The sequence below is a fragment of the Spermophilus citellus genome (assembly GCF_964194105.1).
Source record: "Spermophilus citellus genome assembly, chromosome: 4".
In the NCBI taxonomy this organism is placed as follows: domain Eukaryota; kingdom Metazoa; phylum Chordata; class Mammalia; order Rodentia; family Sciuridae; genus Spermophilus; species Spermophilus citellus.
Window position 1 is genome coordinate 97,988,208 of NC_138185.1, and position 16,510 is coordinate 98,004,717.

The 16,510-nt window shown below is 38.8% G+C and overlaps 1 protein-coding gene across 1 annotated transcript in view; it reads left to right on the forward strand.

Annotated features, from left to right (window-relative positions):
* Positions 1-3,121: 3,121 nt before the first annotated feature.
* GABRG3 (gamma-aminobutyric acid type A receptor subunit gamma3) overlaps positions 3,122-16,510 on the forward strand; it is a gene marked incomplete at both ends in the record, with an annotated part of 590,298 nt that continues 576,909 nt past the window's right edge. The window contains 2 exons of the mRNA XM_081291365.1: positions 3,122-3,174; positions 8,570-8,718. Of these exons, the coding sequence (XP_081147491.1) occupies positions 3,122-3,174; positions 8,570-8,718 (202 nt within the window). The remainder of the gene's footprint in view (positions 3,175-8,569; positions 8,719-16,510) is intronic.

Genomic DNA, 16,510 nt, shown 5'->3' on the forward strand with positions numbered 1-16,510 from the left:
TGCTACAGGTGGTGAGGCTAGGGCAGGATGGAGGGTGCGTAATGCTCTTATTCTGAAAAGCATCCCCGCCAGTCAACTTAGGCAAGGGAGGAAAATCAGTCTGGTAGCTTGTCCTTTGAGAATTCTTGACCTTGTATTTTGCCTTCACACTTATGCACAGAAAACTCGCTTTAAATTTTCTCTCCTTCTCAACTCATTCAGTTTTAAAACAAATGAAAACAAAACACACACACAAACCTTTTTTTCAGAAACCATCAGGCAAGGAGGGCTTTCCAAGGTAAAAATATTAGGTGTACCAAGATGACCCACTATGTCCAATAAATGGAGCAAAGCATTTCAATGCCCAGAAGTAATCAGTGTTGAACTCATTCATAATATAATAACATTTAGCATATGCAAGAAAGGAAAATAACAACAAAGGGATGTAAAAGGAGCATTACATTTTCTTTTCCATAGACTAGGTTACGAAAAATATACAAAAAGTGTCTGTACACTTCTCATTATACTGATATTTTACAAACCATTCAAGAACCAATCTCTTTCTATTATAAACAGCTTGTAAGCATTTGTATTTATACCCCCAAAATAAAGAACACAGAAAAGAGTCTAAAACTTTGCTCAAAGAACTAATCAATGTCTATTGAGCGCCCATTCAGAGAGGCAGTATGGCATATTTATTAAGACTGACACATTGGTTTTATTGAACTCAACATCTGAATGCTTGGAACTGCCTGAGTTTTAACTTTCCCACACCAATGACTGGTTTCAGGTCTCTGCCCCCTTTCCATCAGCTGTCTACAAGCTGTGTGATCTTGGGGAAGTGACTCAACTTATTTGTGCCTTTTCTCCACCTGTGAAATGGGAACAATACTATGAGGGTTAAAATGAGTTAATTGTGTAGGCTCTTGGCCTCTTTTAAATCATCAGTGTCTAATGATTATTTTTTACCTATGCTACAATTAATATGTTAAAAATGAAAACATAAAAATGTTTCTTTATACTTGAAGCCTTTTATCATAGCACACTTAAAATATGTGCAGACTTGACATACAGGCAGTCCTCCATATCTCAGATTCAACCAACTTCAGATACAAAATATTTTCTTAAAAAATGTCTCTACTAAACAGCTATAGATTTTTTTTACTAGTCTATAAACAATACATTGTAATAACTTTACATAGCATTTATATTGTATTAGGTATTATAAGTAATGGGAGGAGACTAACTGTACATATTAATCCATTTTATTTATAAGGGACTTTGGCATCCTCATATAGTGTTATCCCTAGAGGTTCTGGAACCAACCCTCTGAGGATATTGAGAGATGACTGTATTTCTGGAAGCAATTAAGGAACAAGTCATCATTTAACTGATTTATTAGTGCATTTTTGTTATATAGAATAATGGGTTTCATTGTGTTCAACTGATTTTTAGAGGGCTCAGTTGTGTGGTACAGAAATTAAAGAGTAGGGTACACTATGCTAAGGTTTATAATCACCTGGAAGCTTCAAGAAGTGGTAAGGTTTTGGCCCTAGAAAAATATAAGAATGTTAGGAGTCTCAATAGAAATCAAGATCTGAGGTGGGCATGTGCACTGATGTAGGAGTGACAGGCAAGCAGAAGAAGATGTCAGTAAGAGCCCTTGGAAGGGAAGAGGCTGGGCATGGAAAGGACCTCAAAGAGACAGGAAGATCACAATGCTAAGGTGACAGCACTATTATTAAAAACAAATAAACAAAAATATAGGCATCACTAACAACTTCACTCCACTTTATGCTCCTGTTCATGTTGATGAATCCAGAAACAAGGAGGAGAGCATCAGAGAAACTCAACTTACTATTCTATATATTTTATGAACAAAACCATTGAAGAAACAGTTATCACAACCTTCCATGATTCTATGCGTGGTAGTTGAAAATATAAAATATTTTCTAAGAACTATTTGTTTTTTGGGGGGGATAAAAAAGCAAAATTCCTAGTGGGTTTACTGTGTTGATATTGTGATATTTACATAATAAAGGACTGGTTTTCTGAGTGATTGTTACCAATGAAAACTAAAATGCAACTTTCAATCTTTATGAAAACTCATCGAATGAAGCGCACTTCATAGTCCAACCAAAGAGAACATCTTTTCCTTTTTGACTTAGGATCCTTCTTCCCTGCCTTTACCAGTATTTTTCACCTTTACTGTTAATTGGTATGCTTTCGTTTCTTTTCCATGAGCAAGGGACACATCGGGCGGGCGTGCTTTGCTCCTAATAATCCACAGAATCTTAGTAAGGCACAGAAGTTCAGCCACTTAGCCCCACGTGTGGGATGGAAGGACGGTTCGGCTAGCCATCTTAACCGTTTTACAATGGCGTCTCCAAACGAAGACTAAGGGCAGAGGCGGGAAACAGGAGGTCAGGGAGCGCTGGTGAGAAACTACCTCGTGTTGAAATGACAGGAGGAACGCCAACTCGGGAGCTTTCTCCACAAGTGTCAATCCCCGGGACCTTTCCTCGGGCTCCCCGCAGGATGCCCGACCTCCCCTCCCCCACGGAGCCCCGCCCCCTTTGTGGCCTCAAACTCTTGAGTCCATTCAAACCTGGCTGTCTTCCCTGCGCCTTGTCAAGCGTGTAATTTGGGAAACTCCTCCCCGCCGGGACCGCCTCAGAGGCTCCACCAAAGGAAGCGCTTCGCTGCCCCCACCTCCGAGCGCGCGGCGGCCGCACACCGCGGAGAGCCTGCGGCCAGGCACCAGCGCCTGGCTCTGGGTTCTTGGCTCCCGGTGGTGTGGGCGGCGCCGCGTGGGGACTAGAGACTGCGAGGCCAGGTTCCCCCGCCACCCGGCTGCGCAGACCCGGCGCCAGAGCGCGGGCGGGGTTGGCGCGCCGCGGTAGCCTGGCATTCAGTGTGCGCCCCGCGGAGCAGCGCGCACACCCGCCGGCCGTCGGGGGCGCGGCTAGCAGAGGGAGCAGACACCTGTCCCGCTGTAGTGGATCGGAGCCCTCGTCGCGCAGCAGCCAGCGGCAGCGGAGGCAACGAGCGAGGGAAGAGCTTGTGGAGACAAAGTCCACGCTCCGGAGTAAGCAGCCTTAGCCCGAGGCCTGGGACCCTACACCCCGAGCTCCAGGACACCATGGCCCCGAAGATGATCCTCCTCCTCTGCTTGTTCTCGGGCTTGCATGCACGGTAAGTTGCGCGGGGTCCCCGGCGTCCTCCGGAGGCCCGGAGCCTGGCGGGAGGGCGGCGGGGGGCGCTGTCTGCCGGCTCCAAGTCCGTACTGCGCCCGACCGTCGGCTAGGTTGCGGCACAGAGACAGGGAAGTCAGCCGCCACCTCACCTGTCCCATCTATCCCCAGAAAAGCCTTCTGCCTCTCCAGGCTGGGTGGCTGCAGCCCGTTTCAGCCGGAAATATGGAGACTCAGAAATAAATTGACTCTTTTTTTTTCCCCTTTTTTAGGATCTGGTGGTTTTTAAGGGGGTTTGATAAACAAGGTTATATGGCACTGACCGCATCTATCTCCTTGTCTACCCCTTGTCTCCATCCCAAATGTTCCAGGGACTTATACAGGCATTGACCGACATTCTTAATCAATTCCGTCATTCTGAAAATTTCCAGGACCCCAGAATGGTGGTTTCCTGGCTTCCCGGTTTAGACCAGACCAGCTAAGGGGTTTGGAGGGAAGTGGAGGGATTGGGGCCAGGTGGGCATCTTAGAGCTCTGCTTCTCTGAAAGTACACCCCTGCCAGATCCTGCAGACACTCAAAACATACACACTGCTCTTCTAGATCAGCCACTTCTCACACATAAAAAAGCATACACTTATCCCAATAAAGCAAGCATATTGACATTGCTATTAAATCTTCTGACTAGTAATATAAAAAATGATCTCCCCATAAATACCCTTAGTCTTCCTCCCAGAACATCAGTCAGCTAATGGGAGTTTAGAAACCCTCCAGGAAGAGATGGAAAGGGCTCAGGAGGGTAGAAGGGTAGCAGGATCCAAAGGGTTAAGCCCTGTTGCTGTAAACACACTAGAAATTCTGGGTATGGTTTAATCTGTCTCCAAGCCTGGATCTCTGGCTAGATCTTGCAGACTATCTTGCGCTTTGAAAATCAGTGCAGCTCCCTGATTCTTCCCCTACACTAACCCTAGGAATAACAGCACACCTCTATTCCCCAAACACTCTAATTGTGACATTTGTCCATTTCCTGGATCTGGAAGTTAGAGAATTGCAGAGCTTTCTGGTGGGTCACAAGTTCTGCAGCTTAGTAGGTCTTGCATTTTCATTCATATTTATGAAATAACAAGGAACTAGGAACACACATTAATAAATTCTACAAAATCTGAAGGGTACTCTTTTCTTCCTTTCTCCGATAAAAATGCGGGAAGAAAACCCTGGCCCTCTCCTTCAAACCACTGGTCTTTGCTGAGTTCTGTGTGTAAAAGGCAAACTCCACTGATGACTCATAGACAGCACTCTCAATGAGACAGAGCACCCCTTGAACCTTTCAGACTAAGTTTCTTCCTTTATAAGTAGGGGACTGGTAAGACACATGGAAATGTGGTGTTTGCAGTCTTCTGAGCCTGGAGATAAGTCTGTTTGGAGGTAGACAGCACTAGTCACAACATAAATGCCAAGAGTCACATCTACATGACCTTTCTATTGTCACCAATTCAAAGAAATGACCTGTAGTTTAGCATTAGGTAATCCACTATTAGATCTATAGACGAACATTCTAGAATTGCCTATTTTCTTCATTATCCATTGTGCTCAGTAGGAAGATATCATAATATCTGATTGTTAGCAGCAGCCAGGTTTCTGGGGATTCCCAAACACACATAAAATCTCTTAGGATTCTGAATCCTTTCATTTGGCCAAGGCAAATGTACTGCGGATTTTCATATGTTCTTTATCTGAATTCCCAGCCTGCTAGTCATGATTGCACATCATTTGGGAAAAAAGTCTAAATTTTATACTAATTTTATTGCATGTATCTCTCCTATGAAAAGGGCTTTTGTTCTTTGGATTTTACAGACATGTAAAATAATCTGATGCCCTGTGTCATCTTTCAAAATAGCTATTAATTCTGAAAGTGTTCTCATTTGCATTCTGGCATGCTTTCCTAGAGTTGAAGTTCTGTGATAAAAGATTCTGACCCCTGTGCTTGGTGTATCAGTAACTCTCTGAGTTTATGGGGCTCCCCATCCAGTCCCCCATTGGTAAATTTATTATACAGTAAAACACACCGAATCACACCAGGAAATTGAGGATGCCTTAAGGATGCTTACCTACTTTCTGAGGTTAAGTAGCTCTTTTCAATGTCTAAAAAATACTTAATACTTTGCCTCTATCTTTCTGGATGAAGAGAAGGTATATGGCATGAGAATAACATCTGAGCACTGAACAGTTGTGTGACAACGACAGTACATCACTGATTTATTTTTAAAGTGAATTTCAGTGATTTTTTTTAAGATCCCACAATCCAAGTAACAGAATGTTCATAAAGATAATATGTAACTCACTTAGAATTCAGAAAGACAGAAAAGTTCTGTTTTATCCACCTTGTAGGTCCACTGAGGTGAGATTTGTTTTTTATCATAGCAGGAATTTTCCTGTGGGGCTGGGAGGTCTGGTTTGAGCAGTATAAGGCTTCATTTTCAGGATCAGGAGAAGCACAGTGCTTGCAGCTGAGGGGTCAAAGCCCCTCCCCCTGCCCGGACTATGCATTATGCCATTCAGCTTCAGAGCTGGAGGCCTGACTGTCCCTCCTGAAAGGGTGAGACAAAACATTCCTAGTTTCCCTTTCTCAGTTCCCCCACTTCCACTTGCCGTGGACACTAGGAAGAAGCTTATGCAATTTCAGGAAAACCCTCTCACCACCACTAGAGGGAGAATTAGACTCATTATAATACCTCTTATTGAAGTAGATCAAAGTAATTTTCAGAAACTAAAGCTGTGTATGTAATGAGGAGGAGTCGGTGAGTGTGCTCCATCTGTGTACATGTGACCAGTGAGGCAGTAGAAAATAACCGAATCTAGAGACCATAATCTGGTTCTGTAGTGGTGGGTAGGGGAAGATGGCCCGGAGGAAAGGGAAAGAGAAAAAAGGAGAGAGACATGGCAGAGGGAGAGAGGAATGCATGTGACTGAGTTGAAAGGTGTCCTAAGAATGTTGTGCATGATCCACCAGGAGAGTTACGCCTCTTTCTACAGTCTCCAAACACCTTTCTACAGTCTCCAAATCTGAAATGATCTGCCGGATCCTGTAGGCAATGCTTGGCTTCTAGTTGTGTAAAACCATGCTTCATTCTGTTTTTGCAAGATGATAAAAATTTACGTTCCTTATATTGCCCCTGATAACATGAAAATCTTATAATAACATTTAACATTCTGTAATGCTATTTTTATTTTTAAAAATCAGTCTTATGAATGTTGATTTTTTTTTTTTTTTTTGGGCACTGGGGATTGAACCCAGGGGTGCTTAACCACTCAGCCACTTCACAATTCTTTTTATTTTGAGACAGCTTGCTAAGTTGCTTAGGATCTTGCCTAGTTTCTGAGGCTGGCTTCGAACTTGTGATCCTCCTGCCTCAGCCTCCAGAATTACTGGGATTGCAGGTATGCACCATTGCTCCCAGTTTAGTCTATTCCTTACTGAATATATGTCCTAAATGTTATAAATTCTTATTGATGGTAAGTGTTCAGTGTGAATAAAGATCCACAGCAATTTATATTTTCTGTGGATGTTTTATTTTGACCTGTGGCAAATAGGTATTCAAGAAATACAATTACAGTTTAAGATCAGCCTAGAATGAATTCAAGAAGTCATTCTACAAGACATGATATATATTCATTATCAGCATCTCATAAACATGTTACAGTTGGCCCTTCACATCCAGGGGTTCTGCATTTGAAGATTCAATCAACTATGGATTGAATATATTGGAAAAAAATTATCTCTGATAGACACATACAGATTTTTTTCTTGTCATTATTCTCTAAATAATATAGTGTCACAACTATATAAATAGCATTTATATTTTATTAACTTTAAGTCATTTAGAGATGATTTAAAATATCTGGAGATTATTGCAAATATGATGCTATTATATATGAGGGACTTGAGCATCCCCTTTTTTGATATCTGCAGGAGTCCTGAAGGATATAAGGAGAGACAACTGTTTTCATCCAGGTTTAGAGTATCTGAAAACTGCTCTGGTCTACCATATGGTTTAATACTCATAAAAGACTCATTTACATGCATATATACATTTTATGTATTACAGTATATACACATATGATTCTGAAGACTTTAGAAGGGTTGAACTTTAAAATGTTCATAATTTTCACTAATTTCATGTTCACTATAGATCATTTAGTCAGTTGTAAATATTCACTTCAGGAAACTCATCTCCCAGAGCCCAAGTGCCCTAATGTAGCATTGGCATTTTTGGTTCCTGGCTGAGAATATGAACAGAAATGAGCCTATACCCAGTCAGGACAAATCCACCTCAATGCAGTTTTCTGTGTTTTGTTCTCTTGTGAAGGAGAAAATAGTCAAGGCACATACACTGACAAACTGGAAAGGAGGTGATTGGTTTGTTTTACAAGCTTTCCTGCCAGCCAGTGACAGTCCACCTGCAAGTAAATGCTGCTTCAGGGCAGAAGAGACTGTGCTTCCCAAGCCCAAATGGTTGTGTGGTTGAGATGGCTTCACTCACTAAGAAAACTTGCTTGTCATCTTGAGGCCTCTCAATTCAACTACTCTGTTGGTGTTTTTCAGCTGGGAGAGGGAATCTCCATGTTCAGCCCTGCAAAACAAGCAGAGACACACAAGCATTCATTGGGATCCACTTATTAAGAACCCAAGATGTGGAAGACATGTTAAATTTTATTCCTAATGTCACTGTAGCCTGCTGTTCAAGAAATGAATCAGTTTGTGTTTTACTTAAACATGTAAAATTGCCAGAGGATATTCACCAACCATTTTTCTGATTGTTGTCCCTGGCAAGAGTGCTGGTAAAGCAAGATACCCCAGAATGTCTGCATGCCTACCTCAATCCCTAGATTCCAGTTTCCAAGAAAAGCATAGTCAGAACCAACTATTTTTAATGAGTCCCTTCTGCAAAATTTATTCTCACCTTCAACTAGAATGAGATTTTGGTGGTAGGAAGTGGAGACAACATGATAAAGTGAACTCTGACAAATCCCTAGAAGGTTAGTGCCTTGACCTTGGGAGCTTCTCAAGATGCATTCAAGGATGGCCCATTGCCTTTTGACTGTTCTGACATTAATTTACCTGTCACAATGGCTGTAGTTGAACATGGACAGGGAATGGTCTTGTGACATTTAATGAAAACATTATGCCATATTAGTAGCAGTTGCATTTTTCCTGTTGAATTCTTTCTAATGTATACTTCATTTTACTTTTTAAATTTTGTAGTTGATGTGAGTGGTTGGAATAAGGGAACTGGGGACTTTCTACCCATTTCAGTGGTACTTGTAAAGGATAAACTTAAGGCACTTCCTGCTGCTGTTTCTGCAACTTATATGTCACATTTTTGTGTTATGATTACAGGTCCAGAAAGGTGGAAGAGGATGAATATGAAGATTCTTCATCAAACCAAAAGTGGGTCTTGGCTCCAAAATCCCAAGACACTGATGTAACTCTTATTCTTAACAAATTGCTAAGAGAATATGATAAAAAGCTGAGGCCGGATATTGGAAGTGAGTATTGTTTGTTATTGCAATAGGAAATATTATTATGAAACTTTAAAGTTTTTATTTTTAAATAATTATAAAATTTACAAAGTGTTGCAAAGATAGCACAGAGGTTTTCTGTACTCATCACACAATTCCTAACTATAGTATAATAGTAAAGCCAGAAGTTTAACATGATGGATCTGATGTGTCTATGTGTGGTTCTCTGTCATTTTATCCCATATATATTTGTCTGATGACCATTGAAATTAAGATGCAGAACTAATTCATGACCACAAAGATTCCCTCTTGCTGTCACTTTATAGTCATACCTCCCTTCCTTCCTAAATTTCCTAACACCAGCCCCTATTTTGTTCTCCACTCTGATATTTTTGTCATCTGGTGAATGTTAAGTATATGGAGTCATTGACCTTTTGAGTTGGACTTTTCTTTTTTTTTTTTTTTTTTGGTGGTGCTGGGGATTGAACCCAGGGCTGTGTGCATGCAAGGCAAGCACTCTACCAACTGAGCTATATCCCCTGCCCCTGACTTTTCTTCATTTAGCAAAATAATTTTGAGATCCACTCAAGCAGTTTTGTATATCAGTAATTTATTATAGTCATTGAATAGTCCTCTGTGGCATGGAAGTACCATTGTTTGTTTATCCATTCATCAATTGAGACACATTTTGGTTGTTTCTAGGTTTTGTCTATTACAAGTAAAATGATAGGTCCACATGTATGCAGATTTTTGTGTGGGCATACAATTTTATTCTTTGTGATAAGGCCCAGGAGTATAATTGCTATGATTACTGTATTTTTTTCAATGTATCTCTTTTTGTTTTTTTTATTTTGTTCAAACTGAAAACTTTATTTTTTTATTATTGGTTGTTCAAGACAGTACAATGATCTTGACATACATTTGATTCAAATAGAGGCAAAAAAATACATACTTATGGGATTCCATATGATGTTTTGACACATGTGTTTTGTGTGATATTTAAATCAGGGTAAACTTAATCTCTTTAAATATTTTTTTATGGTAAAAACATTCAAAATCCTTTGTTCTAGATGTTTGAAATATATGGCACATACTTGTTATCTATAGTCACTCTGCTATGCAAAAGCACAAGAGAACTTCTTATTCCTACCAATTAAACCACAGAACATGTCCTTTCCCTATTTATCCCTCCATTCCACCTTCCCAGCTTCTGGTCACCCCCATTCTACTCTCAACTTCTATTTTCACGTCATACTCTTTTCCAAAGTGGGTGGACTCTTTTCCCGTCCTTACCAGCAATATCTGAGGGATCCAACGTCTCTGTGTTCTTTCCACCAGTTGGCATTGTCACCGTTTTTTATTTTAGCTGCTGTATTAGATATGATATTTAATAGGCTAACATCCCATTGTGGTTTAATTTGTATTTCCCTAATTATTAGTGGAATTGAATTCTCTTTATGTGCTTATTTGTTGTGAGCACATCCTCTTGATTGAAATGTCTTTTCATGTTATTTGCCCTTTTAAAAGTTGGATTGTTTGGTTTTATTTATTTGTCTTTTTACTTTCGAGTATTAAGAGTTCTATTGAGAGTTCCAGATATGAGTTCTTAGTCCTCTCTGTAGTTTGCCTTTTCATACTCTCAACAGGATCTTTCCTTCACAGAGGAAAGATTGTAATATTGATGACGAATCTAATTTCTTGATTTTCTGCTGATGGAGTATGCTTTTTAGACTAACGTCTAAGAACTCTTAAGAGTAGCTATAGTTCCTAGGATTTTCTTGTAAAATTTTATCCTTTTCTGTTTTACATTGTAAATCATTACTGAAGTTAATTTTTATATAAAATAAAGGTATGAATTTTCCTCTTAAAACTGCTTTCATTGTGTCCCATAGATTCCAATATGTTGTGTCTGTATTTTCATTTATCTCTAAGAATTTTTTGATTTCCTCCTTTATGTCTTCTGTAACCCATTGATTATTCAGTAACGTATTGTTCATTTTCCATGTGATGTAGGATTTTTCCTTCCTTCTTTTATCATTGATTTCCAGTTTCATTCCATTATGATCAGATAAAATGCATGGTATTATCTCCACCCCTTTATATTTACTGAGGGTTGCCCTATGGCATAATATATGGTCTATTTTTGAGAAGGATCCATGTGCTGCTGAGAAAAAAGTATATCCATTTGATGATGGTTGATATATTCTATATATGTCAGTTAAGTCTAGGTTATTGATTGTGATATTGAGTTCTATAGTTTCTTTATTCAACTTTTGTTTGGAGGATATGTCCAATGGTGAGAGAGGTGTGTTGAAGTCACCCATAATTATTGTGTTGTGGTCTATTTGATTCTTGAACTTGAGGAGAATTTGTTTTATGAATGTCGCAGCACCATTGTTTGGTGCATAAATATTGATAATTGTTATGTCTTGTTGGTGAATGGTTCCTTTTAACAGTATATAATGACCTTCTTTATCCCTTTTGATTAACTTAGTCTAGAAGTCGATTTTATTCGATATGAGGATGGCCACCCCTGCTTGCTTATGAGAACTGTGTGCGTGGTATATTTTTTCCCATCCTTTCACCTTCAGCCTGTGTATGTCTTTTCCAATCAGATGTGTCTCCTGGAGGCAGCATATTGTTGGGTTTGTTTTTTTAATCCATGATACCAGCCTATGTCGCTTTATTGGAGAGTTTAAGCCATTAACATTCAGAGTTACTATTGATATATGGTTTGAACTTCCATCCATGTTTGATTGTTTATCCTTTTTTTAAAAAAAATTTAGTTTGTTTCTCCGTGATTATCTTTCCCCTCGCCCTCTATCTTTACCGAGGCACTTCCCACTGATGGTTTTGGTTATTGTTTTTCATTTCTTCCTCGTGTAGTGTTTTGCTCAAAATGCTTTGCAATGCTGGTTTTCTGGCTGCAAATTCTTTTAACTTTTGTTTATCCTGAAAGATCTTTATTTCGTTGTCATACCTGAAGCTAATTTTGCTGGATACAGAATTCTTGGTTGGCATCCATTGTCTTTCAGAGTTTGAAATACATTGTTCCATGACCTTCTTGCTTTCAGTGTCTGTGATGAAAAATCCGTTGTTAACCGTATTGGTTTGCCCCTAAATGTAATCTGTCTCCTTTCTCTTGTAGCTTTTAATATTTTCTCTTTGTTCTGTATATTGGATATCTTCATAACAATGTGTCTTGGTGTTGGTCTACTGTGATTTTGTGTGCTCGGTGTCCTGTATGCATCTTCAATTTTTATATCTGTTTCCTTTTTTATTTCTGGAAAGTTTTCTGTAATTATTTCATTCAGCAGGTTTCTCATTCCCTTGGTTTGAATCTCTGTACCTTCTTCTATCCCGATGACTCGTAAGTTTGGTTTCTTCATGTTATTCCATAACTCTTGGATGTTTTTCTCATGATTTTTTATCAGCCTTTCTGAGTTGGCTAGACTCTTTTCAAGATGGTATATTTTGTCTTCATTATCTGACGTTCTGGCTTCTACTTGCTCCACTCTGTTAGTGATACTCTCAATTGAGTTTTTAATTTGGTTTATCGTTTCCTTCATTTCTAGAATTATTGTTTGAATATTTTTTATAATCTCTATCTCCTGATAAAGATGCTTAACTTCTTCTTTTAGCTGTTTATGTAATTCATTCTCAATGTGTTCTTTCGCTGCTTGAATTTGCTGTCTTGTATCCTCTTTAAGGTTCCATTCCATCTGTCTAAGGTGTTCCTTGAGGTCTTTATATGACCATTTTTCTGATGACTCTAGGTCCTCCTGAATATTTAGGCTGTCCTGCATTGTTTGTACTCCCTTTCTTCCTTGTTTCTTGAAGCTGCTCAATGAAAGCAGTTTTAAGAGGAAAATTCATCGCCTGGTGGTCATTCCTCAAAAAAAGAAAAAAACCAACAAATAAATGAGCTCACACTTCATCTCAAAGCCCTAGAAAAGGAAGAGCAAAACAACAGCAAATGTGGCAGAAGGCAAGAAATAATTAAAATCAGAGCGGAAATCAATGAAATTGAAACAAAAGAAACTATTGAAAAAATTAACAAAACTAAAAGTTGGTTCTTCGAAAAAATAAATAAGATCGACAGACCTTTAGCCATGCTAACGAAGAGAAGAAGAGAGAGAACTCAAATTACTAACATACGGGATGAAAAAGGCAATATCACAACAGATGCTACAGAAATACAGAAGACAATTAGAAATTATTTTGAAAACCTATATTCCAACAAAATAGAAGATAGTGAAGACATCAATAAATTTCTTAAGTCATATGATTTACCCAGACTGAGTCAGGAGGATACACACAATTTGAACAGACCAATATCAATGGATGAAATTGAAGAAGCCATCAAAAGACTACCAACCAAGAAAAGCCCAGGACCGGATGGGTATACAGCGGAGTTTTACAAAACCTTTAAAGAAGAATTAATACCAATACTTTTCAAGTTATTTCAGGAAATAGAAAAAGAGGGAGCTCTTCCAAATTCATTCTATGAGGCCAACATCACCCTGATTCCGAAACCAGACAAAGACACCTCACAGAAAGAAAACTACAGACCAATATCTCTAATGAACCTAGATGCAAAAATCCTCAATAAAATTCTGGTGAATCGAATACAAAAACACATCAAAAAAATTGTGCACCATGATCAAGTAGGATTCATCCCTGGGATGCAAGGCTGGTTCAACATACGGAAATCAATAAATGTGATTCACCACATCAATAGGCTTAAAGATAAGAACCATATGATCATCTCGATTGATGCAGAGAAAGCATTTGACAAAGTACAGCATCCCTTTATGTTCAAAACATTAGAAAAATTAGGGATAACAGGAACTTACCTTGACATTCTAAAAGCTATCTATGCTAAGCCTCAGGCTAGCATCATTCTGAATGGACAAAAGTTGAAGGCATTCCCTCTAAAATCCGGAACAAGACAGGGATGCCCTCTATCTCCACTTCTATTCAATATAGTTCTCAAAACACTGGCCAGAGCAATTAGACAGACGAAAGAAATTAAAGGCATAAAAATTGGAAAAGAAGAACTTAAATTATCACTATTTGCAGATGACATGATTCTATACCTAGAAGACCCAAAAGGGTCTACAAAGAAACTACTAGAACTAATAAATGAATTCAGCAAAGTGGCAGGATAAAAAATCAACACGCATAAATCAAAGGCATTTCTGTATATCAGCGACAAAACTTCTGAAACGGAAATGAGGAAAAACACTCCATTCACAATATCCTCAAAAAAAATAAAATACTTGGGAATTAACCTAACAAAAGAGGTGAAAGATTTATATAATGAAAACTACAGAACCCTAAAGAGAGAAGTTGATGAAGATCTTAGAAGATGGAAATATATACCCTGTTCATGGATAGGCAGAACTAACATCATCAAAATGGCGATATTACCAAAAGTTCTCTATAGGTTTAATGCAATGCCAATCAAAATCCCAACGGCATATCTTGTAGAAATTGATAAAGCAATCATGAAATTCATATGGAAAAATGAAAGACCCAGAATACAAAAGCAGTTCTAAACAGGAAGTGTGAATCAGGTGGTATAGCGATACCAGATTTCAAACTATATTACAGAGCAATAGTGACAAAAACAGCATGGTACTGGTACCAAAACAGGCGGGTGGACCAATGGTTTAGAATAGAGGACATAGAGACTAATCCACAAAGTTACAACTATCTTATATTTGATAAAGGGGCTAAAAGCATGCCATGGAGGAAGGATAGCATCTTCAACAAATGGTGCTGGGAAAACTGGAAATCCATATGCAACAAAATGAAACTGAACCCCTTTCTCTCGCCATGCACAAAAGTTAACTCAAAATGGATCAAGGAGCTTGATATCAAACCAGAGACTCTGTGTCTGATAGAAGAAAAAGTTGGCTCTGATCTACAGATTGTGGGGTCAGGCTCCAAATTCCTTAATAGGACACCCATAGCACAAGAGTTAACAACAAGAATCAACAAATGGGACTTAATTAAACTTAAAAGTTTTTTCTCAGCAAGAGAAACAATAAGAGAGGTAAATAGGGAGCCTACATCCTGGGAACAAATTTTTACTCCTCACACTTCAGATAGAGCCCTAATATCCAGAGTATACAAAGAACTCAAAAAATTAGACAATAAGATAACAAATAACCCAATCAACAAATGGGCCAAGGACCTGAACAGACACTTCTCAGAGGAGGATATACAATCAATCAACAAGTACATGAAAAAATGCTCACCATCTCTAGCAGTCAGAGAAATGCAAATCAAAACCACCCTAAGATACCATCTCACTCCAGTAAGATTGGATGCCACTATGAAGTCAAACAACAACAAGTGCTGGCGAGGATGTGGAGAAAAGGGTACACTTGTACATTGCTGGTGGGACTGCAAATTGGTGCGGCCAATTTGGAAAGCAGTTTGGAGATTCCTGGGATAGCTGGGAATGGAACCACCATTTGACCCTGCTATTGCCCTTCTCGGACTATTCCCTGAAGACCTTAAAAGAGCATGCTACAGGGATACTGCCACATCGATGTTCATAGCAGCACAATTCACAATTGCTAGACTGTGGAACCAACCCAGATGCCCCTCAGTAGATGAATGGATAAAAAAAATGTGGCATCTATACACAATGGAGTACTATGCAGCAATAAAAAATGACAAAATCATAGAATTTGCAGGGAAATGGACGGCACTAGAGCAGATTATGCTTAGTGAAGCTAGCCAATCCCTAAAAAACAAATACCAAATGTCTTCTTTGATATAATGAGAGCAAATATGAACAGAGCAGGGAGGAAGAGTGGGAAGAAAAGAGTAACATTAATCAGTGACATGAGATGGGAGGGAAAGGGAGAGATGAGGAAAATTGCATGGAAATGAAGGGAGACCCTCATTGCTATACAAAATTACATATAAGAGGTTGTGAGGGGAATGGGAAAATAAACAAGGAGAGAAATGAATTACAGTAGATGGGGTAGAGAGAGAAGAAGGGAGGGGAGGGGAGGGGGGATAGTAGGGGATAGGTAAGGTAGCAGAATACAACAATTACTAATAGGGCATTATGTAAAATTGTGGATGTGTAACCGACGTGATTCTGCAATCTGCATTTGGGGTAAAATTGGGGGTTCATAACCCACTTCAATCTAATGTATGAAGTATGATATGTCAAGAGCTTTGTAATGTTGTGAACAACCAATAAAAATTAAAAAAAAATAAAATGTGTAAGTTAAACATTAAAAAAAATAATAAAGGTATGAGGTTTTGATCTATTATCTTCCCTCTGCCCCATGAATCTCCTATTACTCCAGCAGCATTTGTTGAAAAGACTGTCCTTGTTGAATTGTTTTTAGGCAGTTGTCAAAAATCAGATGGCTTGATTAGTATGAGCTCTTTCTGTGTTCTCTATTTTGTTCTGTTTATCTGTGTGTCTGCCACACTACTAGTACCCACAGTTCTGATTACTGCAGCTGTACAATATGTTTTGAAATTGGATAGAGTAATTTATTCTCTTTATTCCTCTTTTTAATATTATTTTAACCCTTATAGTACATTTGCTTTTCCATATAAATCTTAGAATAACCTTGTTGTATCTACAAAAAATCTTGCTGGTACTTTGGTGAGAATTGTGTTGAAACTTTACATGTCAATTTGAAAAGAACTGGACAGCTTTACTGTGTTGAGTCTTCTAATCTATGAACATAATCTCTCTCCATTTATTTACATCATCTTTAACTTCTTATATTAGTGGTTAACATGAGTTCTAAAATATTTTATTAGATCATACCAAAGT